The sequence below is a fragment of the Emys orbicularis genome, chromosome 13, assembly GCF_028017835.1.
Source record: "Emys orbicularis isolate rEmyOrb1 chromosome 13, rEmyOrb1.hap1, whole genome shotgun sequence".
NCBI classification, from domain to species: Eukaryota; Metazoa; Chordata; order Testudines; family Emydidae; genus Emys; species Emys orbicularis.
In genome coordinates this window covers 1,254,560-1,280,664 of record NC_088695.1, presented here as the reverse complement: position 1 = coordinate 1,280,664, position 26,105 = coordinate 1,254,560, and the positions used below count along the sequence as shown (strand labels likewise).

The following is a 26,105-nucleotide window of genomic DNA, read 5'->3' as shown; positions in this document are numbered from 1 at the left end:
AAGCGGCCCCTAGCGCCGCCCTGGGGCAATGGGGCCGGGGGGTGACACGCTCCTGCCCGGGATCTGAACGCGCATGCGCGCAGTGTAAGTTGCAGTTCTGCGGACTGGCCACGGGGTGGCAGCAGAGACCAACATTTCCAGCCGGCCTATAACAGAGATCAACCTCCGCTTTTCACTGGGGGAGGCGGGATACCAGGGTAGATGGGCCCATGGGTCTCACCCGGTGTGGGAGCGAGGAGGCGGGATACCAGGGTAGATGGGCCCGTGGGTCTCACCCGGTGTGGGAGCGAGGAGGCGGGATACCAGGGTAGATGGGCCCATGGGTCTGACCCGGGGTGGGAGGGAGGAGGCGGGAGACCAGGGTAGATGGGCCCGTGGGTCTCACCCGGTGTGGGAGCGAGGAGGCGGGATACCAGGGTAGATGGGCCCGTGGGTCTCACCCGGTGTGGGAGCGAGGAGGCGGGATACCAGGGTAGATGGGTCCAGGGTCGGACCCGGGGTGGGAGCGAGGAGGCGGGATACCAGGGTAGATGGGCCCGTGGGTCTGATCCGGGGTGGGAGGGAGGAGGCAGGAGACCAGGGTAGATGGGCCCATGGGTCTGATCCGGGGTGGGAGGGAGGAGGCGGGAGACCAGGGTAGATGGGCCCGTGGGTCTCACCCGGTGTGGGAGCGAGGAGGCGGGATACCAGGGTAGATGGGCCCGTGGGTCTCACCCGGTGTGGGAGCGAGGAGGCGGGATACCAGGGTAGATGGGTCCAGGGTCGGACCCGGGGTGGGAGCGAGGAGGCGGGATACCAGGGTAGATGGGCCCGTGGGTCTGATCCGGGGTGGGAGGGAGGAGGCAGGAGACCAGGGTAGATGGGCCCATGGGTCTGATCCGGGGTGGGAGGGAGGAGGCGGGAGACCAGGGTAGATGGGCCCGTGGGTCTGATCCGGGGTGGGAGGGAGGAGGCGGGAGACCAGGGTAGATGGGTCTGACCCGGGGTGGGAGGGAGGAGGCGGGAGACCAGGGTAGATGGGCCCATGAGTCTGACCCGGGGTGGGAGGGAGGAGGCGGGAGACCAGGGTAGATGGGCCCATGAGTCTGACCCGGGGTGGGAGGGAGGAGGCAGGATACCAGGGTAGATGCGCCCGTGGGTCTGACCTGGGGTGGGAGGGAGGAGGCGGGAGACCAGGGTAGATGGGCCCGTGGGTCTTACCCGGTGTGGGAAGGAGGAGGCCGGATACCAGGGTAGATGGGCACGGGGTCTGACCCGGGGTGGGAGGGAGGAGGCGGGATACCAGGGTAGATGGGCCCAGGGTCTGACCCGGGGTGGGAGGGAGGAGGCGGGATACCAGGGTAGATGGGCCCGTGGGTCTGACCCGGGGTGGGAGGGAGGAGGCTGGATACCAGGGTAGATGGGCCCAGGGTCTGACCCGGGGTGGGAGGGAGGAGGCGGGAGACCAGGGTAGATGGGCCCGTGGGTCTCACCTGGTGTGGGAGCGAGGAGGCGGGATACCAGGGTAGATGGGTCCAGGGTCGGACCCGGGGTGGGAGCGAGGAGGCGGGATACCAGGGTAGATGGGCCCGTGGGTCTGATCCGGGGTGGGAGGGAGGAGGCAGGAGACCAGGGTAGATGGGCCCGTGGGTCTGATCCGGGGTGGGAGGGAGGAGGCGGGAGACCAGGGTAGATGGGCCCGTGGGTCTGATCCGGGGTGGGAGGGAGGAGGCGGGAGACCAGGGTAGATGGGCCCGTGGGTCTGACACGGGGTGGGAGGGAGGAGGCGGGAGACCAGGGTAGATGGGCCCGTGGGTCTGACCCGGGGTGGGAGGGAGGTGGCGGGAGACCAGGGTAGATGGGCCCGTGGGTCTGATCCGGGGGAGGTCAGAGATGGGGGATCTGAAAGCAGGAGATTCTCCTCTGTGCTGTCCCCTGAGCCTGGGCTGCTTTGCATAGACACAAAGTGAAACGTCTGCCTCTATTTCTGTCCCCACTTGGGGCCTGGTTCCTTTCACCCCAAACCGCATCCTCAGCAAGGGCTTTCCCGCCTTACCTCCCAGCCCGGCCTGTGAGTCACCCCTGCCAACGGCTGCAACCGTTCCTGCACTGACCTGGGGGTGGGGAGCCCCGGGCTGGGCTGGCAGGGACTGCGGGTCGGGAGTGAGGGGCACCGGCAGAGCTGGGGGGGGCAGGGCTGGGCTGGCAGGGGCTGCGGGTCGGGAGTGAGGGGCACCGGCAGAGCTGGGGGGGAGCCCAGGGCTGGGATATCAGGGGGCTGCGGGTCGGGAGTGAGGGGCACTGGCAGCGTGGGGGGGGGCAGGGCTGGGCTAGCGGGGGCTGCGGCTCGCGAGTGAGGGGCACCGGCAGAGCTTGCGGGGGGCAGGGCTGGGCTAGTGGGGGCTGCGGGTCGCGAGTGAGGGGCACCGGCAGAGCTGGGGGGGAGCCCAGGGCTGGGATATCAGGGGGCTGCGGGTCGGGAGTGAGGGGCACCGGCAGCGCTGGGGGGGGGGCAGGGCTGGGCTAGCGGGGGCTGCGGCTCGCGAGTGAGGGGCACCGGCAGAGCTTGGGGGGCGCAGGGCTGGGCTAGCGGGGGCTGCAGGTCGCGAGTGAGGGGCACCGGCAGTGCTGGGGGGAGCAGGGCTGGGCTGCCAGGGGCTGCGCGTCGGGAGTGAGGGGCACCGGCAGAGCTGGGGGGGGCACGGCTGGGCTGGCGGGAGCTGCGGGTCGATAGTGAGGGGCACCGGCAGAGCTGGGGCCTGTGGGTCAGGACGTAAATTCCATGATACATTTGTTTCCACCCCTCTCATCGGTCGGAGATTTTTCTCTTGCACCTCTCAGCCCCCGGAGCCGGAAGCAGAAGTGACCCCACTGCATCCCAGAGCCAAAAATATCCCCGCTGGTTTTGGAAGAGACGCCGCAGGTTATGCAACCCGGTTACCTCACCCGATAGACTCCCTGATGAGCCAAGATCTCTCCGTGCCAGCAGACGTCACCAACCCTCCCATCCTCCACCCTGCTGAGTCCTCTTCCCACAGCAGCTCGCAGCCTGGGGTCCCCTAGGAGAGGCCTCTTCCGGCCTGATTCCTACCGGCTGCGGCTGCCAATTAGAACAGCAGGTGAAACAGTAGTTGGTCCAGATCTGCCAGGAGATCATGACCCTTCCCCTCTCCCCAGAGGTTGCACCCAACCCTGCTCTGTGACTTGCCCCTTCGTTGGGTCTAGCTCGCGTTTGTGGCGGGTTCCCTGAAGCTATGTGGACCAAACCACCTTGTCTGACTGATCTCTGGGGACCCCTCTGGAGCAGAGCCGCCTATGGCTAGGTTTGTTTTGTGGTGGGTCCCCCGAGGGTACAAACATCTGAGCTCCCCACATCTCCTGTCTGGGGTGAACATTTCCAAAGCAGGGCTGTCCGGGCCCAGGTTGCTTTCAAGGTGAGTTACACAGATGCGATCTCTGGAGTGGAGCTTGCTGAACCTTACTTAGGTGTCTGGTGGCTTTCCATAAGCTACGTAGACTTATCCCACCACCCCCCGCCCCGGAGACCATGGGATGGGGCATTGCCAGTCCTGCTTTGATCTGAAACAACTTCCGAACACTAGATCCCAACCAAACCTGGGATTAAACGTCTCCTATTTCTTCCACGTGCGGGAACAGCGGAGACTTTCTTCTCTACCGCTAACAAACGGGCCTTTGTTTTGACGGCTACGCTGTAGCCTGGCCTGGGATCGGCGCTCCGAGCGCTCCTGCAAATAAGAATTCATAGACTCTACGCCCGGACAGGACCGTTATTCCGGAGGTCAGGTTATTCTGACCTCCGGAATAACGCAGGCCCTAGGATTTCCCTGAATTCAGGCCTACTCAAGCGAGAGCAGATCTTTGAGGAAACCAGCCCGGCTTGAGTTAGGATGGAAACAGCACCGCGGCCCTCGGGGAATTGTTCATTCCCCCTCTCTGTTAAAAACCGACGGCTGAACTTCTCTAGTGGTGACTTCCAGCCAATGGCTGGGGCTTTGGCTGCTCGATCGCAGAGCCTGTGATCACGCAGCTGCTCCCCGTGTGGGCACTTCTAGGCTGGGATCACGTCGCCCCCTTATCAGTCGCTTTGTTCAACTGGACGGAGCTTCTGCTTTCCAAGCCTGTGATCGTTCTCCCGGCTCTTCTCGGAGCCGTCTCCGGTTTCCCAGCCTGAATTGCGGTCACGGGGCAGCGGCCGAACTGCTCTGACTTGTTCTCCCCGTTGTTCAAATGAGGGCACCTGGGGCGATTTCGCAAGCCGCGTTCTCCTGGTGACGGATGGTCGGGGACCAGCTGAGGTTGGCGCTATCCAGGTCAGGTGTGGTTTGCAATCACTTCCTCTCCTCTAGGTCGCCTTCGGCTCGTCCGGGGGATGTGGTTGGACCCCCATCCGCTCCTTGGACCGAGCTCTGCAACCTGCCCTATCTCCGGTGCCCATCTGGGGTCAGCTCTGCGCAGGCCAAGTGCAGCTTGTGGTGGGTTCCCGTAAGTCACGTAACCTACAGCGAGTCCCATCTTGTGGGGGGCCGAGACGGCGGGGGCGTTGAGGGGAACAACAACAGGGTCAGCGCTGCCCGAGCGGGTTCCCGAGAAAAGCCACCGGCTGCAGCACAGTGGGGCCGGGGCTGAGGGCATCGGTTGGAGGGGGCTGGTTGGTTGCCGTGCGGCAGGCTGCTGATTTTCGGAGAGGGACAGGATGCGGGTTTGGTGGGTGGGAGACGGTCTTGCATAAGATGCTTGGGGGAGCTGTGCTTGGAGTAGTCTGACGGGGACTGGTTCTCTGGCGCGGTGGGCGAACCTCAGAGGGGGAAGGGACGGGAAAGGGGGGAAGCCGATGGTGGCTGTGATTGCAGGAGGTGAGTTTGGGGGGGGCTGTCCCCTGCCCCCCGCCCCGTGACAATCTGCCTTCTTAGTGCGTGCTGAACACATGCTAGCTGAGCGGGATGTGATACACACTGGGGGGAACCTGATTTTGCACCAGTGTCAATGCACCATTTGCACTGATGGAAATGCCCTTCACGTGACCCCACGTCGCACGGCCGGCGAAGCACCATTTGCATGGCTGAACCTCGCCTTTTGCACGCATGCTTTGGCCCAGACAGAGACCCCCTCAGCGCGTAGTCCCCGTTCCCTTTGCACGCCCTGCACACCTGTCTTTGCACACCCAAAATTCACCAGTGTTCACCAGCAAACAGCCCCTCGTGTTCCTGTAAAGCACCCACATGCGGGCACCTTCCCAGCCCTCCCACACGCCCGGAGCCCTGGCTGCGGATGCTGAATGCCCAGCCGTGTGCATGAAACGGCCAGGCCCACGGGCTGTAGCAGGCCCGCCTGCCTGGGCACGCTTTGCCCCCTGTGTTTGCACACGCACGAGTGAAGCTCGACGTTGCCGGCAGAGGGACCGGTCACAGTGTAAAGCTTGCACGGCTCAACCCTTGCACGAGGCTTGAGAAATCCACTGTGGCATTGTCCAGAACCGTGCACACATGTGCTTTTGCATTACGCTTGCACATGTGCAAGCCACCATTGCAGGTGAAAGACTCTCACACGCTTTACCCTTTGCACACACATCTTTGCCCTGTGCTCGCACGTGTGTGAGCCACCATGGCACAGGAACAAACCTTGCACGCTTTTCCGGGTTTGCACGTGTGCGACAGAACCCTACCCGGTTAAACCTCACCCCCGCCCATTTGCACACCAGTAAACCCCCCCTTGCACACACGGGTCTGCCCGGGTTCACCCCCATGCTTGTGCCCGCAGAGAGTCGGGGATTCTGCCCGCCCGCCGTGGCCTCTGGGCTCCTCGTGCCACGGGCACCCGTCCAACCGCCCCCCCCCCCCCCGCCGGTTAACCGCCCGCCCCTTTCGCTGTGACTGTTTCCTTCCCTTCTTCACCTCAACCGCTTTCCCTTTCAAAGAAAGGCGGCACCAGGGGAATTCAGGGGGTGCGGGGGCGGCAGGGGGGGTGCGGGGGGGGGGGGGGGGGGGGGTTACACAGAATCTGCCCCAGCCCGGCCCCGGCCCGGCTGAGTTACGGGAAGGGAGGAAGGAGGGAAGGAAACGGGCCCAGATGGAGAGAGAGAGAGAGAGAGGTTGGGGGGGGGGCTGCGGGTCGGGGAGCTGGGGGGGGCGGCCTCACCTGCACCCACAGGGACCCCCCCCAAATTGAGAGTCACTGGGGACATGGGGGGGTCTGTGTGTGTTCTCTAGAGGTGTGTGAGAGTGTGTATGTGTGTGTGTGTTCTCTGTGGTGTGTGTGGGGAACGGGTGTGGGGGGGTGTTCTCTGTGGGGTGTGTGTGTATGTTCCCTATGGGTGTGTGTGTGTTGTGTGGTTTGTTCTGTGTGTGTGTGTGTGTGTGTGTGTGTGTGCTGGATGTGTATGAGTTTGTATGCATGTTGTGTGGTGTGGTGTGTGTGGTGTGGTGTGGCACAGTGTGTTCTCTCTGTGAGTCTTGTTTGTGTGTGTGTCTTGTGTCTGTGTGTGGGGTGGCGTGTGCTCTGTGTGTGTATGAGTTTGTGTGAGTGTGTGTGCTCTGTGTGTGGTGTGTTGTGGTGAGGTATGTTCTGTGTGTGTGTGTGTGTGTGTTCTGGCTCTGTGTGTGTGCTCTGTGTGTTATGTGGTGTGTTCTCTCTGTGTGCATGGGTTTGTGTGTGAATGTGTGTGCTGGGTGTGTGGGAGTTTGTATGCATGTGGTGTGGTGTGGTGTGTGGGGGCATGGTGTGTTCTCTCTGTGTGTGTTGTGTGTGTGTATTGTGTCTGTGTGTGGGGTGTGGCGTGTGCTCTGTGGGTGTATGAGTTTGTGTGTGTGTTGTGTGTTGTGTTGGTCTGTGCTGTGGCCCAGTGTGTTCTCTGTGTGTGTTGTGCATCTGCGTGTGTGTGCCTGGGGGGTGCGTGATTGTGTGTGAGTTGATGTGTATGTGGTGGGGCTGTTGTGGGTCCCACCTGAGGGTCCCTGTAGAGCGGGGCGGGGGCTCACTGGGTGGGAGGGGGCTGGGAGGCTGGGTTGCCCCCCCCAGCTGTTCCCCCCCCCAGGGCTGTCTGCCCCACACACACACACACAGCCCCAGACTGCCCCCCAGCCGCCCCCCCCAGGCTGTCCACCCCCCCCACACACACACAGCTCCAGACTGCCCCCCGGCCACCCCCCCAGGCTGTCCACCCCCCCACACACACACACAGCCCCAGACTGCCCCCCGGCCGCCCCCCCAGGCTGTCCATCCCCCCCCACACACACAGCTCCAGACACGCACCCTGGGGCCCAGCCAAGACCGAGTGGTCGGGACCTTGATTCAGAATCTGGTCTGGTTACCCGGGGACACCCGGCCCCCGCTTCCCCTCACGGCCGGCTCTGGGGTGGGGCAGAGGGCCGGTTACCCGGGGACCCCCGGCCCCCGCTTCCCCTCACGGCCAGCTCTGGGGTGGGGCAGGGGGCCGGTTACCCGGGGACCCCCAGCCTCTGTTTCCCCTCACAGCCGGCTCTGGAGCGGGGCGGGGGGCTGGTTACCCGGGGACCCCCGGCCCCCGCTTCCCATCACGGCCGGCTCTGGGGCGGGGCGGGGGGCTGGTTACCCAGGGACCCCCAGCCCCCACTTCCCCTCACGGCCAGCTCTGGGGTGGGGCAGGGGGCCGGTTACCCGGGGACCCCCAGCCTCTGTTTCCCCTCACAGCCGGCTCTGGGGCGGGGCGGGGGGCCGGTTATCCGGGGACCCCCAGCCCCCACTTCCCTTCACGGACGGCTCTGGGGCGGAGCGGGGGGCTGGTTACCCGGGGACCCCCAGCCCCCACTTCCCCTCATGGCCAGCTCTGGGGGGGGTGGGGGGCCGGTTACCCGGGGACCCCCAGCCCCCACTTCCCCTCACAGCCGGCTCTGGGGCGGGGCGGGGGGCCGGTTACCCGGGGACCCCCGGCCTCCGCTTCCCCTCACAGCCGGCTCTGGGGCGGGGCGGGGGGCCGGTTACCCGGGGACCCCCGGCCTCCGCTTCCCCTCACAGCCGGCTCTGGGGCGGGGCGGGGAGCCGGTTACCCGGGGACCCCCGGCCTCCGCTTCCCCTCACAGCCGGCTCTGGGGCGGGGCGGGGGGCCGGTTACCCAGGGACCCCCGGCTTCCGCTTCCCCTCACGGCCGGCTCTGGGGCGGGGGGCTGGTTAGCCAGGGACCCCTCACCCAGTGCTGAGATGCAGCTAGCTCTGGGGCGGGGCATGGGGGGCTGGTTACCCGGGGACCCCTCACCCTGTGCTGAGATGCAGCTGGCTCTGGGGTGGGCCACGGGGGCGAGTTATACAGGGAGCCCCGAGACCCAGCCCCGGCTGGGGTTTAATGATGCCTAGGCCCCCTTGTGACACTGGGGGTCCCGACGCCCCAAGGGGATCACAGGGGGTCTGAGCCCCAAAGAATGCACAGTTGGAGCCGCTGCGTCTCCCGAGCCGGGCCGTGCGACCCGCGTCTCAGGCCCGGGGTGCCCGGCCCTGGGCAGTGGCTGTCCTGGCATCGCCTGCCGATTTCTGGACACTCGCGGATTGGGGGACCAAACGAAAGGGGAAACAGGGCTTCTCCTGGACAGGAGGGCAGGCAGCTCCCTAGCTGACCTGTCACCCCTCCCCTCCCAGAGCTGAAAGAGAACCCAGGAGTCCTGGCTCCCAGCCCCCTGCTCTCACCCCTACACCCCACCCTCCTCCCAGAGCTTGTAATAGAGTGCATGGATTAGAAATCGATTTATCCCCACACACATCGACCTATCCATCCATCCCCACACAACCCCTCCATCCATCCATCCATCCATCCACCCCCACTATCTATCTATCTATCCAGCCATCCCAACACCCCCTCCATCCATCCATCCATCCCCACACAACCCCTCCATCCATCCATCCATCCATCCACCCCCACTATCCATCCATCCACTCTATCTATCCATCCCCACACACCCCCTCCATCCATCCATCCATCCATCCATCCATCCATCCATCCATCCATCCATCCCACTATCCATCCATCCATCCATCCCCACACACCCTCCATCCATCCATCCACATCCACCCCATCTATCTATCTATCTATCTATCTATCTATCTATCTATCTATCTATATCTATCCATCCATCCCCATCCACCCCCTTCCATCTATATATCTATCTATCTATCCCCAGCCACCACCCCTCTCTATCTATCTATCTATCTATCTATCTATCTATCTATCTATCCCCAGACACTCCCCCCCCCCCATCTATCGCTCTCTCCCCCAGGCACACACACACACACACACACACACACACACACACACACACCCGTCTGTGTGTCTGAGGCCTGGGGCTGGAGGACGTGAATCAGTCTCTCTCTCTCTCTCTCTCTGTTTTTGTCTCTCTTGCGAGGTTACATCCGTGCCTGTTCCCCGAACGCCGGGGTTCCCCCGGTGACCTCAGCTCGCCTGAGGCCTCCTTCCCCTATAAAGAGCCGAGCCAGGCAGCTGCCTCATCACAGGCTCCTCCGGCCGCCGTGCCTCAGCCACAAGCTCTGCCGGCTCCGCTCTCCCCCCAGCCCCCCGGCTCCCAGCTCAGCCCCCCACCAATGCAGCCCCAGTCAGAGCAGGCCGGGCCCCTCCTGCTGCAGCTGGGGCCCCAGAGCCACAGGGATCTCTGCTGGCATCTGCTTCGCGGCGCCTGCTTTCTCCTGCTGGGGGCGCTGCTGGGCACAGTGCTCTACGGGTACTCCCACAGACAGGTGAGGGGGGCAGGGCTGGGCCGGCAGGGGCTGCGGGGCGGGAGTGAGGGGCACCGGCAGGGCTGGGCCGGCAGGGGCTGCGGGTCGGGAGTGAGGGGCACCGGCAGAGCTGGGGGGAGGGCAGGGCTGGGCTGGCAGGGGCTGCGGGTCGGGAGTGAGGGGCACCGGCAGAGTGGGGGGGGGGCAGGGGGCTGCGGGTCGGGAGTGAGGGGCACCGGCAGAGCAGGGGGGGGGGCAGGGCTGGGCCGGCAGGGGCTGCGGGTCGGGAGTGAGGGGCACCGGCAGAGCTGGGGGGGGCCCAGGGCTGGGCCGGCAGGGGCTGCGGGTCGGGAGTGAGGGGCACCGGCAGAGCAGGGGGGGGGGCAGGGCTTGGCTAGCAGGGGCTGCGGGTCAGGAGTGAGGGGCACCGGCAGGGCTGGGGGGGGGGGCAGGGCTGGGCTGGCAGGGGCTGCGGGTCGGGAGTGAGGGGCACCGGCAGAGCTGGGCGGGGGGGCAGGGCTGGGCTGGCAGGGGCTGCGGGTCGGGAGTGAGGGGCACCGGCAGAGTGGTGGGGGGCAGGGCTGGGCTAGCAGGGGCTGCGGGTCGGGAGTGAGGGGCACCGGCAGAGCTGGGCGGGGGGGCAGGGCTGGGCTGGCAGGGGCTGCGGGTCGGGAGTGAGGGGCACCGGCAGAGCTTCATCCTAGTATCCCCCCTCATTTGCAGGTGGAAGATGAGGCTGGACGGGGGGTCAGAGGTTCTGAAGACGCCGGTAAGTAACTCCCCCCCCAGGCCACCCCCAAACTGGACTCTTGTCTGGAATGCATTCCAGGGAACCCAGGCGTCCGGCTCTGCCCCCCTCCCCCTGGCCTGTCCTCGGCCATGGCAATGATCCGTCTCTGTCTTTCCCAACAGTCGCCCCCTGGACCGCCCTGGGGCACCGCGCCGACCGGACCCACGCGCCCGCCGCCCATCTCGTAGGTGAGTCGCTGGACTTGGGGGACGCTCCCTCCGCTGCTCTACGCCCCAAGAGGGCCCCTCTCCGCCGCCCTCTGCTGGCGGAGGCCGGAATCAGGCCGCCCTGCGGGTGCCGGTTACAACAGTGGTAGAAACAATGTTCCCCCCCCTCAATATCTGTTTTTTCTCGGCTGTTTGCGTCCTGATCCGCCCGCCAGGCGGGTGAACCCTTCGGCCGCTGGTTTGAAACCCACCTCCCCTTTCTCTCCCCTCTCCTCGCAGGGCACCCCGGCCCCTCCGGCGAGCGGCTCCGCTGGCGAAGCGACGTCGACGCCTCCTTCACCCGGGGCGGCTTCCGCCTGGCCAATGACTCGCTGGTGGTGCCGGCCTCCGGCATGTATTTCGTCTACTTCCAGGCGTCCTTCCTGGGGGCCGCCTGCCCCGCGGGGGACGAGCCCCTGGTCCTGGCGCACCGCGTGCTGCTCTTCTCCGACACCTACCCCCGAGACGTCCCCATCCTGAGCGCCCACAAAACGGCCTGCTCCGGGGGGGGCTCCTGGTACCGCTCCCTCCACCAGGGGGCAGCGTTTGCCCTGCAGGAGGGGGACCGGCTGTCCACGCAGACGGAGGGGGAGGCGCATCTGCTGTCCGACCAGGGCACCTTGTCGTTCGGGGCGTTTGCCCTGTGACGCGCCTGCTGGGTTTTGGGGTGGGGTCCCCCTTATGCGCTGAGGGTGGGCTGGAGCTGCTGGGGGCGTCTTTGGAGGGTTTCACTTTGCTGTACCCCAAAATGATTAGTGTGCACTTATTGATGGGGCACCCCTGGGGTCAGTGTTCTGCAATGTGGGGTTGGAGGTGTAAGAACAGCCATGGGGTTTAAGAGGATCCTCAAAATATTAGGGGGTTCCAGTTAATGTACCCCCAAACTTTCTGCACACACGCACCCCATTTAATGCTCTTGGTGCACTAGGATTTGGGGGGATTTTAATAGCCGTTCTATTAATGGGGAATCCTCAGAATATTTGGGGGGTCAGCCGTACCCCTAAATTATCGGGGTGTCCCTCGATTTTAGTTTATAGGCTGTTCTGCCATCTGGGGTGACTGTATTAACCCCACCCCCAGTAGAAGGGGGAAGCAGCTGAGTTTTTGGAGGGGTTCAGGATTAGACACCCCAACTTTATTGGGGTCCCTTTTGATTTAATTAAGCGGTGGAGCTGAGATTTGGGGTGTAGGTGAGATCTGGGGGGACTCAGGATAGTTTCTTGCAGCTGTTCCCCTTCAAAAGTGGGGCCACAGTGACACTAATTGAGTGAAAACACAGACAAATTTTGGGGGGGGGTTCTGGGAATAGACACCAAATTATAGGGGTGCCCCTTGCTAGGTGATCATAATGTCCTCCTGGATTTGGGGTGTGTGGGTGAATGCAACACCCCCACACATTGTTAGAGAGAGAATTCTGGGGTACAGCTTCTTCGGGGCCCCCCCAGCACCCCAAAAAACGTGTTTTCATCCAAAGCTCCCCCTCTTGGAGCTGGAGCAGCCCCACTGACATGAGACCTGCCTGAGAGTTTTCAGGGGGCAGGTGACCCCCCCAAAGTTACTGGGGTACATCTCTCTGTTCCAGGGGGTGCCCAAGTCTAGGCCCCACCCCCAGCGGAGGGGCTGTGGATCGGGGAAATGGGGGACAAGGCGGGGGGCGGGGGAGGCAGCGCTATTTATTTATGGGAATGTGTTGTAAATTATTTATTTATGATGGGGGGCAGCTCGGCCGCCCACGAATGTATTTATTTATGTCAATGAATTAAAGCCGGACTCGCGACTGGGCTCCGTGGTGTTTTCATCTCGTTTCTCTGTGCCCCAAAGGTTCAAATCCCCTCCCCTGCTCGCATCCCACAAATGGTGAGGGGGTTGGGGGAGATTGGGGGAGGGGCTTGTAAAGGGGGGGTGGATCTGACTGGCTCAGCTGGGACACACCTCTCAATTGGGCGGGGCTCCCTAAGGTTAGGACACACCCCCTAAATGGGAGGGAGGGGTTCCCTGACTGGGACAGCCCCCCCAAAAGGGGGCAGGGCTCCCCTGGGCTGAGACAGCCCCCAGCTCTGACAAGATCAAGGTCATCCTAGTGGACAGCGCTTTAGTTTGGGATACCCCCGCCCCGGACGCCTGGGTTCGCCGCCCCACCGTGCCTGAGTTTCCCCACTGGTGCAACAACACCGACCTCCTCAGCAAGGTGCTGAGGGCAGGCATAAGAACATCAGAGCGGCCAGACTGGGTCAGACCAAAGGTCCGTGTAGCCCCGTGTCCTGTCTCTGACAGCGGCCAATGCCAGGTGCCCCAGCGGGAATGAACCGAACAGGGCAGTTATCGAATGATCCATCTCTCGTCGTCCAGTCCCAGCGTCTGGCAAACAGAGGCCGGGGCCACCATCCCTGCCCAGCCTGGCTAATAGCCATTGATGGACCGATCCGCCATGAACTTATCTAGTTCTTTTTTGAACCCTGGTCTAGTCTTGGCCTTCACAACATCCTGTGGCAAGGAGTTCCACAGGTTAACGGTCCGTTGTGTAAAGAAATACGTCCTTTCATTGGTGTTAAACCTGCTGCCCGTTAATCTCATTGGGTGACCCCTAGTTCATGCATCATGAGGAGTAAATAATACTCTCCTCCGCCCCGGCGCCCCCTTGTGGCTGAGTCTGGGCATGAGCTCTCAGGTGTCCTTTCCCGGCACTGCCCCCCCGCCCCCGGGACTCAGGGGGGGTCCCTCTTTGTGACTCTCCCCACCCCCGGCAGATCACTGTATCATACCCCCTTCTGGGGTCTCAAAGCCCCACCAGACCCGCTGGGGCCCGGCGCCCTTCCCGTCCCGGCCCAGCGCGAGGGCCCCCCCTCGGGTTTGACCAGCCCAAGCATCCTTCGCCCCCCAGGACAGCAACTGATGCCCCTCGGCTTCCCGCCAGGCTCCGTAATCCAGGGGGGGATCCCAGGGCTGCCTCTCCCCTTCCGGAGCACCCCCTTGTGCCCCCCATCTGCAGGGTGTGACAGCAGCTCCCCTCCCGCCAGCCCCATCGTCTTTCTTTCTCTCTCTCTCTCGGTCGCGAATCTCGCCGGGGGCTCTTTGGAAACCTCCCCAGGGTTTTTACGGCGTTTTCCGCTTTCAGTTCCTGGCCCAGGCGCTGGCGCGGGGCCAGTTTTGGCTGGACGCATTCCCAGAGGTTTCATCCCCACCGTGCTCTCCTGGAACGGCCAGAGACGCCCGGACCATCCCGAGGCAGGGCTGGCAACCCCAGCAGTGCCAGACGCCCGCCCCTTGCCCGGTCGGCCCTGTCGAGCGCACCGGCTCGTCCAAGGACCCGTCCCGCTCGCTGAACCTCCCTCACCCGAGCGGGCAGCCGGTGTCGCTGCGGCCAACTCGTGCGCCGGCTTCCTGGCTTTGTCTCTGCCCGGCCCCTGGTTCTCCCCCCGGGAGCGGCCGCTCGGGTGACTGGCCCTGGGGTGGGGATCGCGGGGGGCCCGGCGGACGGGGCTGTCTAGGCCTTGGCCAACCTGCCGCCCGTCCCCCGCAATCGGAGCACCAGTGGGGGGCGCTGGCCCCGAGCGGCTGCAAACCCAGCCCCAGGACCCAGGGGGTATCGACCCCCAGGCTTCCCTCCCCCCCCCCAGGCTCCACACCACCCAGGCCTCTGCTCGCCAGCAGCTTCGTGGGACCCCCGGGTGGGGGGATGTGCCAGGGCCTAGGGCACATGCCAGCCAAGCGTGTTCTCCATGGAGGCGAAGGGGTCACCTCAGAGTCTGGCCAGAGCCAGAGGGGGAGGGACGGGGGGACAGCGGGGTGAGGGATGGATGGAGGGAAGGAGGAGTGTGGGGGTGAGTGGATGGAGGGAGGGACGGAGGGACATCAGGGTGATGGACGGATGAATGGAGGAGTGTGGGGGGTGAGTGGATGGAGGGACGGAGGGACAGCGGGGTGAGGGATGGATGGATGGAGGGATGGAGGAGTGTGGGGGTGAGTGGATGGAGGGACAGAGGGACAGCGGGGGTGAGGGATGGATGGATGGATGGAGGAGTGTGGGGATGGAGGGAGGGACAGAGGGACAGTGGGGTGATGGAGGGATGGATGGAGGGATGGAGGAGTGTGGGGGGTGAGTGGATGGAGGGACAGAGGGACAGCGGGGTGAGGGATGGATGGATAGATGGATGGATGGAGGAGTGTGAGGATGAAGGGAGGGACAGAGGGACAGCGGGGTGAGGGATGGACGGAGGAGTGTGGAGGTGAGTGGATGGATGGATGGATGGATGGATGGATGGATGGATGGATGGACGGAGGAGTGTGGGGGGGGTGAGTGGATGGAGGGACGGAGGGACAGCGGGGTGAGGGATAGATGGATGGATGGAGGAGTGTGGGGGTGAGTGGATGGAGGGACAGAGGGACAGCGGGGGTGAGGGATGGATGGATGGAGGGAGGAGTGTGGGGATGGAGGGAGGGACAGAGGGACAGTGGGGTGATGGAGGGATGGATGGAGGGATGGAGGAGTGTGGGGGGTGAGTGGATGGAGGGACAGAGGGACAGCGGGGTGAGGGATGGATGGAGGGATGGATGGATGGATGGATGGAGGAGTGTGAGGATGAAGGGAGGGACAGAGGGACAGCGGGGTGAGGGATGGACGGAGGAGTGTGGAGGTGAGTGGATGGAGGGAGGGAGGGACGGAGGGATGTATAGATACCCCTATAGCTAGAAGAGGGGTGTGGGGGTGGCTAGCGCTGTCTGTCTGCCCGCCTGACCGGGTGGGGGGCAGGGGCGCCGTGGGGCCGGCATCCCCTGGGGCAAAGACAAACCACCCAGGGATCCCCAGAGCCGAGTCCTGCCATTCCCCAGCGCAGCCAGCAGGGGGCAGCTCCGACTCAGCTTTGGCAGAGCGACCGACCGAGCCAGCCGGGGCCTGGGCTGAGCCGGGGCCTGGTTCCAGCCGGCTCCTCTCTGCCATTGCAATGGGGTCTCCCCTCTAGGGGGCGCCGGCTCCACCCGGCCCCAGGACAGGGACTGGCTGGCTCAGGGGGACAGGGACTGGGGCCCAGGGTCTCTCCCCTCTAGGGGGCGCCGGCTCCACCCGGCCCCAGGGCAGGGACTGGCTGGCTCAGGGGGACAGGGACTGGGGCCCAGGGTCTCTCCCCTCTAGGGGGCGCCGGCTCCACCCGGCCCCAGGGCAGGGACTGGCTGGCTCAGGGGGACAGGGACTGGCTGGCTCAAGGGGGCAGGGAATGGGGCCCAGGGTCTCTCCCCTCTAGGAGGCGCCGGCTCCCCCCTGGCCCCAGGGGGGGACTGGCTGGCTCAGGGGGACAGGGACTGGCTGGCTCAAGGGGGCAGGGAATGGGGCCCAGGGTCTCTCCCCTCTAGGAGGCGCCGGCTCCCCCCTGGCCCCAGGGGGGGACTGGCTGGCTCAGGGGGGCAGGGAACGGGACATGTGGGGACAAGGCAGAACCAAAACCGAAGCGCATCGCAAAAGGCCGTTTTGACTTCGTCTCCTGGCGGTGGAAGCGAAAGCAGAAGAAAGTGGCTGAAAACTCCAAGTGGGACTCTTGCTTCACGAGGCCTGAACTTTCAGGCTCTCGGATTTTCCAGTGGGGGGGGGAGGCTTGGGCGGGGGGGGGGGGGGGCTTGGGAAACAGGCCCCCCCAAACCCTGCTCCCTCCCTGCTCCCATCCCTCCGGATCCCACCGCTGCCCCCCAGCTTCTGACTATGTCTCAGGTTGTTCGCCCACAAGCTCTGCCTGTCGATGGATCGCTTGGGGGACCGGGGTAGGGGCATCTATACCCCAATCTCTCCTCCCACCCTACACTCACCCCCAGAAGTCTGACCCCCTCGCTACCCAGCTGTTACATTTAGGGGGCTCGCCATCCCACAATCACCCCAATCTCTCCTCCCACCCCACACCCCCAAAATTTGCTAGTGCTAAAATTTAAGCCCCCACATAATGACCCCCCAGCCAGGGGTGGGGGTCAGCGGAGCGATGTAGACACAGCCCCTAGTGGTTTTGGGGTTGTCTGGCATTGTCCCCCCCACACACACCTGACAGCCCCCAAATTTGCTGATACTAAGATCTGAGCTTCCTAAGATCTCCCGGGGAGGGCGAGGCGGTGAGACGTCCGGCCAAAGGCATTTCGAATTTCCACCCGTGTCATGGAGTTTAGGGGTCCCCCAGTACAGAGCCCCCCACATGTGCCAGCCTTGAGAGCCAGCCCCCCAGATAACCCCAAGGGGAGACCCCGGCTCCCGGAGCGGCATGTGGGTTAGATCCACCCAGTCTCATCTCTAGGGCTGGGGGGGGATCTGGAGGGTTCCCCCCGAGCTGATCAGCCCCAGATTTATCACAGGTACACACACACACACACACACACAACCACAACTACACACACACACAGACCCATGCACACCTACACACACACAGACCCACACACAACTACAGACACACACACACCTACACACAAACAGACCCATGCAGAACTACACACACACACAAACTACACACTCACAGAGCTCCATGCACAACTACACAACTACACCCAGACCCACACACAACTAGACAATCACACAGAGACCCATGCACAACTACACACACACACAAGATCCATGCACCACTACACAAACACACACAATGGCACACACACAACTGCACACACAGTGACCCACGCCCAACCACACACACACCAACACACACACACACAGACCCACACACAATTGGACACACACAGAGACTCCCACACAACTAGACACACAGTGACCCACACAACTACCCCCACACACAAGATCCATGCATAACTACACACACACAGACCCACGCACAACTAGCCACACACACACACAGCGATCCGTGCACAACTACACACACACACACAGACCCACATACAAGACACCCACGGAGACTCACACAACTGCATACACACACAACTACACACGGCCCTGCACACAACTAGACAGACACACAGTGACCCACACCCAACCAGACAGGCACTCACAACCGGACACAGACACACACCCCACACACACCCTTCTCAAGGCCCCTCACTCTCACCCCTTTCCCACCCCCGTTGCCTCAATGGGGGGGCAGCCAGCCCCCCCACGCCTGACCCCCCAAGTCCATCATCTGACCCCCCCAGACAGAGACGGCCAGACCGGCAGGTCCCCGCGTGGCGGCGTGGGAGGTGGGGACCCCGGTATCCCCGGGGGGCTCCCCCCGCCCTCTCCAGAGCTGGATTCACTCCTCCCCGCTCCCCAAAACCACAGTTCCACTCGCTGGTCCCACTTCTGCTTTTGACGCCTTCTATTTCGGGCTCTTTCCTCTTCCCGCCTTTCGCCATCACCGACTCTCTCGTTTTTCCTTCCTTCTCTGTGGGCGGAGGCTTCAGGGCTTGAAAATTTCCTCCCGTGTCATGGGGGAGGCGGGCCGGGCGGCTCCGAAGCGCAGGCGGCAGGCGTATAAATAGGAGCCGACACCTCGAGGCTGCCACGCTTCTCCACTCATCAATCACCCCAGGACAAGAACTGCTGGGAAGAGCCGGCCACGCAAAGGGCGGGGAAACCGAGGCACAACCAAGCTCCACGCCGGGGAAACTGACTGAATTCGGAGGGTGAAATCCGCACCCATTCGTCGCTCCGCTCCAGGGAAATCAACTCGAGTCACCCGGCAGCTCAGGTGAAATTCCCCACGGTCGCCTGTCTCACAACCGAATTCGTCCCGTGGAATCGGCTGAATTTGCCCAGGGAAACCAGCTAAATTCACCCCTTCGATCCGGGGAAATCGGCTCCATCCGCCTGCCGGCGTCACTGAAATCCCGGGAATTTGCCCAGCGCCAGCTGCTAACTTCGCCCAGCGGGAAACTAACCCTGGAGATCCCTGCCCCGAGCCCAGCCAAACCCACAGCCATGAGCACCGAAAGTCTGGTCTGCGACATCGAGAAGGGGGGCGTTATCGTGGTGCGGGAGTCGCGGCCCGCCGACGGCCGCTGGAAATGCCTCAGCATCTGCTCCTTCCTGCTGCTGGTGGGAGCCACGGCCGTCTTCGCTCTGCTGCATTTCAGAAACGGGGGGCCCTTGATCAGCCAGGTGAGCCGCAACGCCGGGGTGGGGGAGTAACCCCCCCGAGCCATGATCTGTGGCCATCCGACTCTGATTGTGTGTCTGCTGGCGTGTGTCTTGGTATGTGGGTGGGTTTCAACTCCCCGCCTGTGGCTCAGTGTGCACTTTGATGTGTGTGTCTGTGGTTTGTCCACACGTGTGTGGCTCGGACGCTTGTGTGCGTGCATGTGTGTCTTCGTGGCCGGGGGCGTTTGTGTGGTTTTAACCACACCATTGCAGTCTGGGCTGCGTGGAGTTGTGTGTCTCTTTGTATTTCTCTGCCCGTTTGCCTACGAACGCGTCGGTTGTGGGTTTTGTCTGTCTGTCTTTCCAGGTGTGTGTTTTGCCTAGACGCCGTGTATATATCTGGGGACAGTGTTTTCGTCTGGGCGTGTGTTTTGTGCTGTCTGTATTTCTCGTTTCACTTGCATGTGCCTGGCTCCCTGGGCTATGTTTTGTCTGGCCGGTCTCGTCCGCTGCCTGTGCGGTGTGTAATGATGTGAACAGCTCTGCTTCTCGCAGAGCGTGGTACACACAGCACCTGACACACACTCCTGCTTTGACTTTGTAACCTCTGTACTCAACTCTCCTCTCTCTCTCTTTGCCAGGATCCCAAAGAACCCAGGAGTTCGGGCCACACACAACTTAGTAAGTATTTCCCGAGGTTTATTTTCCAACATTAGCCCTCTGATAATAGCAGCCTCTAAGCCGAATCTCCCCTCCCCAGATGAAATTTCTCTTGCCAGATTTATCACAGATCTATTTACTGGCCCTCAGTCATCTTCCCAAAAGGGCTAGCAAATTGCAACTGGTCTCCATTGTTTTGTCCTGTTGCCTGACCCGAGATGCCTCCGGGTTTTTTCCGAGGCTGCCGGCTCAGGATTTCCCTGAAAAATCACGGCCATCGAAGGTGTTTCTGACATGGTGAAGGGGAATGGAAACAGACAATCCTGCTAGCCCCTTTGGGAAAAACATCGCCCTGCAAATCTCAGCTCACTCTGGCCACATCTGGGATCTCGCTCCAGATGTTGAGCCTCCGCAGACGGTGATCGTCCTCGAGAGCTTATTGACCTCCCCAAAGCTTCGAGAAGGTGGCTCCGCTCCTCCAAAACATGGAGAGCAACTAAATGTTGGGAGACTAGAACATACGGAGCAAAGATAACCTGACCCATTCCCACCAAAATCTGTCCATCTTCCCAACACAATTCTATCCCGGTTCTCCTCTTCCCTGCATTGTAGTGACCTAGCGGGAGGAGATCAGAGATTCCCCAACCTAGGGACTGTAAGGTTATGGGTTCAAAGCCTGGCTCCCCAGCCTTCCCGCTGAGCCGGGGCTCTCTGAAGCTGATCTAGAGAAGACAGGGTCATTGGCCAGGAGAGGTGTGGGGAGGGCTGGTGAACAAGGGAAGATCGGTCTGACCGTCCATTTGTTTTTTCTGAAGCAGATCCTATGACGATGAAGTTGCAGGCCCAGTCGCTGAAAAAGCCAGCTGCCCACGTCGTAGGTAAGAGGAATTTACAGCTGGGATCGGGGAGGGTTTGAGGAACTGGGCCCTATGGGGGCGGGGGAGATACTTGTGGTTGGGGGTTTCTATGTCTGAGGCAGGCAACAGACAAACAAAGACTTCCACAAAGACACACCCATACACGAGCACACATTTCCACAGACACCAGTGCACATCTGCTCGTAAACGTAGAGGGGAAGGGCCCCATCTTTTGGGGTGATGGAGGCCAAAGATTTGGGTTACATGGACGTTGTAGGCCGAAGTCCAGGAGATGCCAGAGAGCAGGGGGACAATTCCTCTAGGTTTTGGCCTAGTGTTGTCAAGGATTAGGCACGCCATCACTGTATTGTGTTGGAGGGCAAAGCCTGGGTAGACTGACTACAGGGGAGAGACTAGGGTTAGGACCAAGAGTTATCAAGGGCTGGTGGCCCCATTTTGGGGGATGATGTAGGCCGAAGCCTGGGTAGATTGATCATAGGAGACAATCCAGGTAGGGTTTGACCATGTCTGCCTTCTTCTGTCCCTCCCAGCATCCAGTGACTCCAAAGAGCTGATCTGGACTGACAAAGTTGCACACACCATGATGCAGAACGGGATGGCGCTGGTAAACAACAAGTTGGTGGTCCCGTCCGACGGCCTCTACTTCATCTACTCCCAGGTGGTCTTCAAGGGACACAAATGTCCGGAGGAGTCCATTCCTCTCCGGCATACCATCTTGCGCTACTCCGTTGAGTACCCAGAAAACGTTCCCTTGCTGATGGCCATCAAGTCGTTCTGCGAGGGGTCCAAGGCAGCCAAGAATGAGGAGGGGGTGTGGTTCGAGTCCATCTACCAAGGAGCTGTCTTCCAGTTGATGAAAGGCGATGAAATCTCCTCTGAAATCGACTCGGCCCAATATTTAGATCTGGACAGCAATGGGCAGGTGTATTTTGGGGTGATTGCATTGGAATTAGGAGCTCCCCAATAATGATCCACCATCTTCCATCCTTGGCCAACGCATCCTCCATCCTTGGTCAACCCACCATCTTCCATCCTTGGTCAACCCTTCAACCCTCCTACCCAACTGGCCTCCAAAGCCAAGACTACCACCCCGCATCCCACCACATCAAACTGACTATCAGAGATGATCGGAAGACCTCTGTGGACATCCTTTATGCCTCTCTGCCAATATGCCCCATGTGGCCACAGACGTGCCCACCTCTAGGGACCAGAGCGGACGACAATCTCTCTAGACTTGGCCTGTCTGTGGCAGTCAGGATGGGGCTTTGGGTTTCATCTTGGTAGGACCAAACAAGAACCTGCCAAGAGAATAATGTACCGGGTCAGAGATGCTGACCTACAAAAATGTTGTGTTAACTAATATTGTATTATTTTTATGGTTATTATTGTTAATTATTGTGGCTAATAATTTATTTATTTATGTATTTATATTTATTGGGGTTAACAAAGCTGTGCTGGTGCACGGAGAGATTTTTGTGTGTGTTGTACACACCTACGACAAGTATAGGCCATTGTGTGTGTGTGTGTGTCCATCCACAAATTCTAAGATTCTATATACACATCAGAAAGGGGTAGTGGGTGTGTCTACACATAGACCCACAAAACTGCAGACAATGTTGGTGTGTTTGTATCACAAGCCGCAGATAATAGACAATTTTGTGTACACACACACACACACACACACACACACACACACACACACACACACACACACACACAGATGTTGCCTGTGGATGTTTGACACAAACCCACACCGATTTTTAGCAATTCTGGGAGTTTGTATGTTTACAAAACACCCAGATTTTCGGAGAATGTGTGTGTGTGTGTGTTTGTGTGTACAGAGTGTCACAAAGTCTTCTTTCCAACAAGACAGCCATCCTCCAAATCAAGCTGGCGGAGGGTGTGACATTGTGTTACTCTTGGCAGCAACACAACCTCACACCAACCTGCCATGTTGCTGCGAGTGCTTTGTGGTGGCTAGACTATGCACTGGCCTTTATGTATACGGTGTATACATGACCCTAGCTGGCTCTATGGATGTATATTACACACCGCCAGGACTCCTGGGTTCTCTCCCGGCTCTGGGAGGGGAGTGGGGTCCAGTGGTTAGAGCAGGGGGGTGGGAGCCAGGACTCCTGGGTTACTCAAGGGAATGATGTTCTCATTGTGAGGGGAAGAGATATCTGTATCTGCGATACAGTTTTCTCTCGAGTCCCTGAGCTCACGTCTCTTTGGGGATTTCAAATGTTTTATGTTAAAATGTCACATGCTGGGGGTGGGGCTCACGCGTCGAACTCGTCAAATGTTTGCCAGGCCGAATCTCTCGCCCCTCCTGGTTTGATCTTGTGTATTGTGGTTTATTTTATTTATTGTGGTTATTTATTGTGTGTTTATTCCCCCTGTGCGGGGAGGGAAGGGGGGAGAAAAAAAAAGCTGTTTGTCTTTTGTTTGAAATGGCCTGTGAAACAGGCCAACCAATAAACCTTGGAAACGGAGATTTGAACTGGACTTGTGTCTCTTTCAAGATGAATAGGGGGAGGGATAGCTCAGTGGTTTGAGCATTGACCTGCTAAACCCAGGGTTGTGAGTTCAATCCTTGAGGGGGCCATTTAGGGATCTGGGGCAGAAATCTGTCTGTCTAGCCCTGCTTTGAGCAGGGGGTTGGACTAGATACCTCCTGAGGACCCTTCCAACCCTGATATTCTATGATTCATCTAGAATACACAGGCGGTATCTGGCCTGTTCCACACAAATGGCTTCCTCTACCCAATATCCCCTACTCTCTGCTATGCTCTAATGTCATCCCTGGAGAAGAGACACGGAGCAGGGGCTCTCTATGTCCCTCTCCTCCTTGACCATTCAGCTCAACTTCAGTACCCGGCAAGATTGACCTCTTGAGGTCCTATGATTCTAAGATAATGGAGCAAATAGTCAACCAATCAATTTGCAGACACATAAGAATGGCCAGACTGGGTCAGAGCAAAGGTCCATCCAGCCCAGTATCCTGTCTTCCGACAGCGACCAAGGCCAGGTGCCCCAGAGGGAATGAACAGACCAGGGAATCATCAAGTGATGCTGCTCCCAGCTTCTGGCAAACAGAGGCTAGAGACACCGTCCCTGCCCAGCCTGGCTAAGAGCCATTGATGGACCTGTCCTCCGTGAATCTATCTAGCTCTTTTTGAACCCTGTTATAGTCTTGGTCTTTACAACATCCCCTGGCAATGAGTTCCACAGACTGATTGTGCGCTGTGTGAAAAAATACTTCCTTATGTTTGTTTTAAACCTGCTGCCTATTAATTTCATTGGGTGACCCCTAGTTCTTGTGTTATGAGAAGAAGTAAATAATACTTCTTTATTCACTTTCTCCACACCAGTCATGATTTTATGGACCTCTATCATATCCCCACTTAGTCGTCTCTTTTCCAAACTGGTTGGAAAACCGTTCCCAGAGAGTAGTTATCAGCGGTTCACAGTCATACTGGAAGGGCATAACGAGTGGGGTCCCACATGGGTCGGTTCTGGGTCCAGTTCTGTTCAATATCTTCATCAATGATTTAGATAATGGCATAGCGAGGACACTGATAACATTTGTGGATGATACCGAGCTGGGAGGGGTTGCAAGTGCTTTGGAGGATAGGATTAAAATTCAAAATGATCTGGACAAACTGGAGAAATGGTCTGAAGTAAATAGGATGAAATTCAATACGGGCAAATGCAAAGTTCTCCACTTAGGAAGGAACAATCAGTTACACACACAATGGGAAATGACTGCCTAGGAAGGAGTACTGTGGAAATGGATCTGGGGGTCAGAGTGGATCACAAGCTAAATATGCTAACGCTTGCAAAAAAAAGTGAAGATCATTCTGGGCTGCATTAGCAGGAGTGTTGTAAGCAAAACACGAGAAGTAATTCTTCCCCTCTACACCCCGCTGATACGGCCTCAGCTGGAGTATTGTGTCCAGTTCTGGGCGCCACATTTCAGGAAGGATGTGGACAAATTGGAGAAAGTCCAGAGAAGAACAACAAAAATGATGAAAGGTCTAGAAACCATGAGCTGTGAGGGAAGATTGAAAGATCTGGGTTTGTTTAGTCTGGAGAAGAGAAGACTGAGAGGGGACATGAGAACAGTTTTCAAGTACATAAAGGTCATTACAAGGAGAAGGGAGGTAAATTGTTCTCGTTAACGTCTGAGGACAGGCCAAGAAGCAATGGGCTTAAATTAGGTTTAGGTTGGACATTAAGAAAAACTTCCTGTCAGGGTGGTTAAGCACTGGAATAAATTGCCTAGGGAGGTGGTGGAATCTCCGTCATTGGGGATTTTGAAGAGCAGGTTAGACACACATCTGTCAGGGAAGGTCTAGATAATATTTAGTCCTGCCATGAGTGCAGGGGTCTGGACCAGACGACCTCTCGAGGTCCCTTCCAGGCCTACAATTCTCTGATTCTATCGTAGAGGACCGGTCTTCACCATTCATGGTCCTTCCAGCCTCTAATCTCCCCTCACCCAACGACCCTAGACAACCAGCCCAGACCGTTCCGTGCTAGGCAGGTCTGATCTCCTCCCAATCAAAGCTGTAGGCGGATGACTCTTGGCTCACGTCTCCGGGTGCTCCCGACCCACTCCTTGCTTTCTAAGGACGCTAAATTTAGTCCTTGGCAAATAACCCTCTTCTTGCCTCACCCAACCCACTGAGTCACATCCTCTGGGAAATCCAGGCTGGTATTTTAAGAAGGCCCGGGCCATGGGTTGGGTGTGCTAGGGAAGGAGTGGGGATGAGTGGTTAATGCATGGGAGTTCGGATTCAGGGGTGCTGTCCCCAGCTCTGGGAAGGGAGTGGGGTCTAGTGGTTAGAGTGGGGGCGGGGGACTGGGAACCAGGACTCCTGGGTTCTCTCCTGCCTCTGGGAGGGGAATGGGGCTGGTGGGTTAGAGCAGGGGGGCTGGGAGCCAGGACTCCTGGGTTCTATCCCCAGCTCTGGGAGAGGAGGGGGGCTGGGAGCCAGGACTCCTGGGTTCTATTGTACCAACCCAGCGGAAGGCCCTGGGTTATTTTTGGGTCTTGAGGCTACATATTTCCTTCCCCTTTTGCTTTAGTGGCTGACATGTGTCAAGAGAAGTTGTGTCCCCCAAATGCACCTGCCCCCTTCACATCCGCCCCATCCCCCACCCCAAAACCACCCCCTACTGTTCCCCAGAACTGTACAGGGTATGGGAAGGGGGAGTTGGGGAACGCAGGGCTGGGCTGGCAGGGGCTACGGGTCGGGAGTGAGGGGCAGCGGCAGAGCTGGGGGGGCAGGGCTGGGCTCGCAGGGGCTGCAGGTCGGGAGTGAGGGGCACCGGCAGGGCTGGGGGGAGCAGGGCTGGGCTGGCAGGGGGCTGCGGGCCGGGAGTGAGGGGCACCGGCAGGGCTGGGCTAGCAGGGGCTGTGGGTCGGGAGTGAGGGACACTGGCAGAGCTGGGGGGGAGCCCAGGCTGGGCTAGCAGGGGGCTGGGGGTCAGGAGTGAGGGGCACCAGCAGAGTGGGGGGGAGCAGGGCTGGGCTGGCAGGGGCTGCGGGTCGGGAGTGAGGGGCACCGGCAGGGCTGGGCTAGCAGGGGCTGTGGGTCGGGAGTGAGGGACACTGGCAGAGCTGGGGGGGAGCCCAGGCTGGGCTAGCAGGGGGCTGGGGGTCAGGAGTGAGGGGCACCAGCAGAGTGGGGGGGAGCAGGGCTGGGCTGGCAGGGGGCTGCGGGTCGGGAGTGAGGGGCACCGGCAGGGCTGGGCTAGCAGGGGCTGTGGGTCGGGAGTGAGGGACACTGGCAGAGCTGGGGGGAGCCCAGGCTGGGCTAGCAGGGGGCTGGGGG

The 26,105-nt window shown here is 60.5% G+C and overlaps 3 protein-coding genes across 3 annotated transcripts in view; all 3 read left to right on the top strand.

The window, feature by feature from the left end:
- LOC135888055 (antigen-presenting glycoprotein CD1d-like) overlaps window positions 1-26,105 on the top strand; it is a 76,452-nt gene that overhangs the window by 25,505 nt on the left and 24,842 nt on the right. The gene's annotated exons all lie outside the window — the stretch shown is intronic.
- LOC135888063 (lymphotoxin-alpha-like) lies at window positions 9,562-11,336 on the top strand. The gene is made up of 4 exons (XM_065415876.1): window positions 9,562-9,714; window positions 10,417-10,462; window positions 10,606-10,671; window positions 10,930-11,336. Exons 1-4 carry the CDS (start codon window positions 9,562-9,564, stop codon window positions 11,334-11,336), a joined length of 672 nt encoding a protein of 223 aa, XP_065271948.1.
- On the top strand, window positions 18,566-21,229 carry TNF (tumor necrosis factor). The gene is made up of 4 exons (XM_065415811.1): window positions 18,566-18,745; window positions 19,366-19,405; window positions 20,200-20,262; window positions 20,793-21,229. Exons 1-4 carry the CDS (start codon window positions 18,566-18,568, stop codon window positions 21,227-21,229), a joined length of 720 nt encoding a protein of 239 aa, XP_065271883.1.

What these genes read in the sequence shown, in the direction of transcription:
- LOC135888063 (XM_065415876.1), top strand. Translation starts at nt 9,562, where the DNA reads ATGCAGCCCCAGTCAGAGCAGGCCGGGCCCCTCCTGCTGCAGCTGGGG. An exon ending in ACGGGTACTCCCACAGACAG is followed by an intron (nt 9,715 to 10,416) that starts GTGAGGGGGGCA and finishes CCTCATTTGCAG; the next exon opens with GTGGAAGATGAGGCTGGACG. An exon ending in CAGAGGTTCTGAAGACGCCG is followed by an intron (nt 10,463 to 10,605) that starts GTAAGTAACTCC and finishes CTTTCCCAACAG; the next exon opens with TCGCCCCCTGGACCGCCCTG.
- TNF (XM_065415811.1), top strand. Translation starts at nt 18,566, where the DNA reads ATGAGCACCGAAAGTCTGGTCTGCGACATCGAGAAGGGGGGCGTTATC. An exon ending in GGGGGCCCTTGATCAGCCAG is followed by an intron (nt 18,746 to 19,365) that starts GTGAGCCGCAAC and finishes TCTCTTTGCCAG; the next exon opens with GATCCCAAAGAACCCAGGAG. An exon ending in GCCAGCTGCCCACGTCGTAG is followed by an intron (nt 20,263 to 20,792) that starts GTAAGAGGAATT and finishes TGTCCCTCCCAG; the next exon opens with CATCCAGTGACTCCAAAGAG.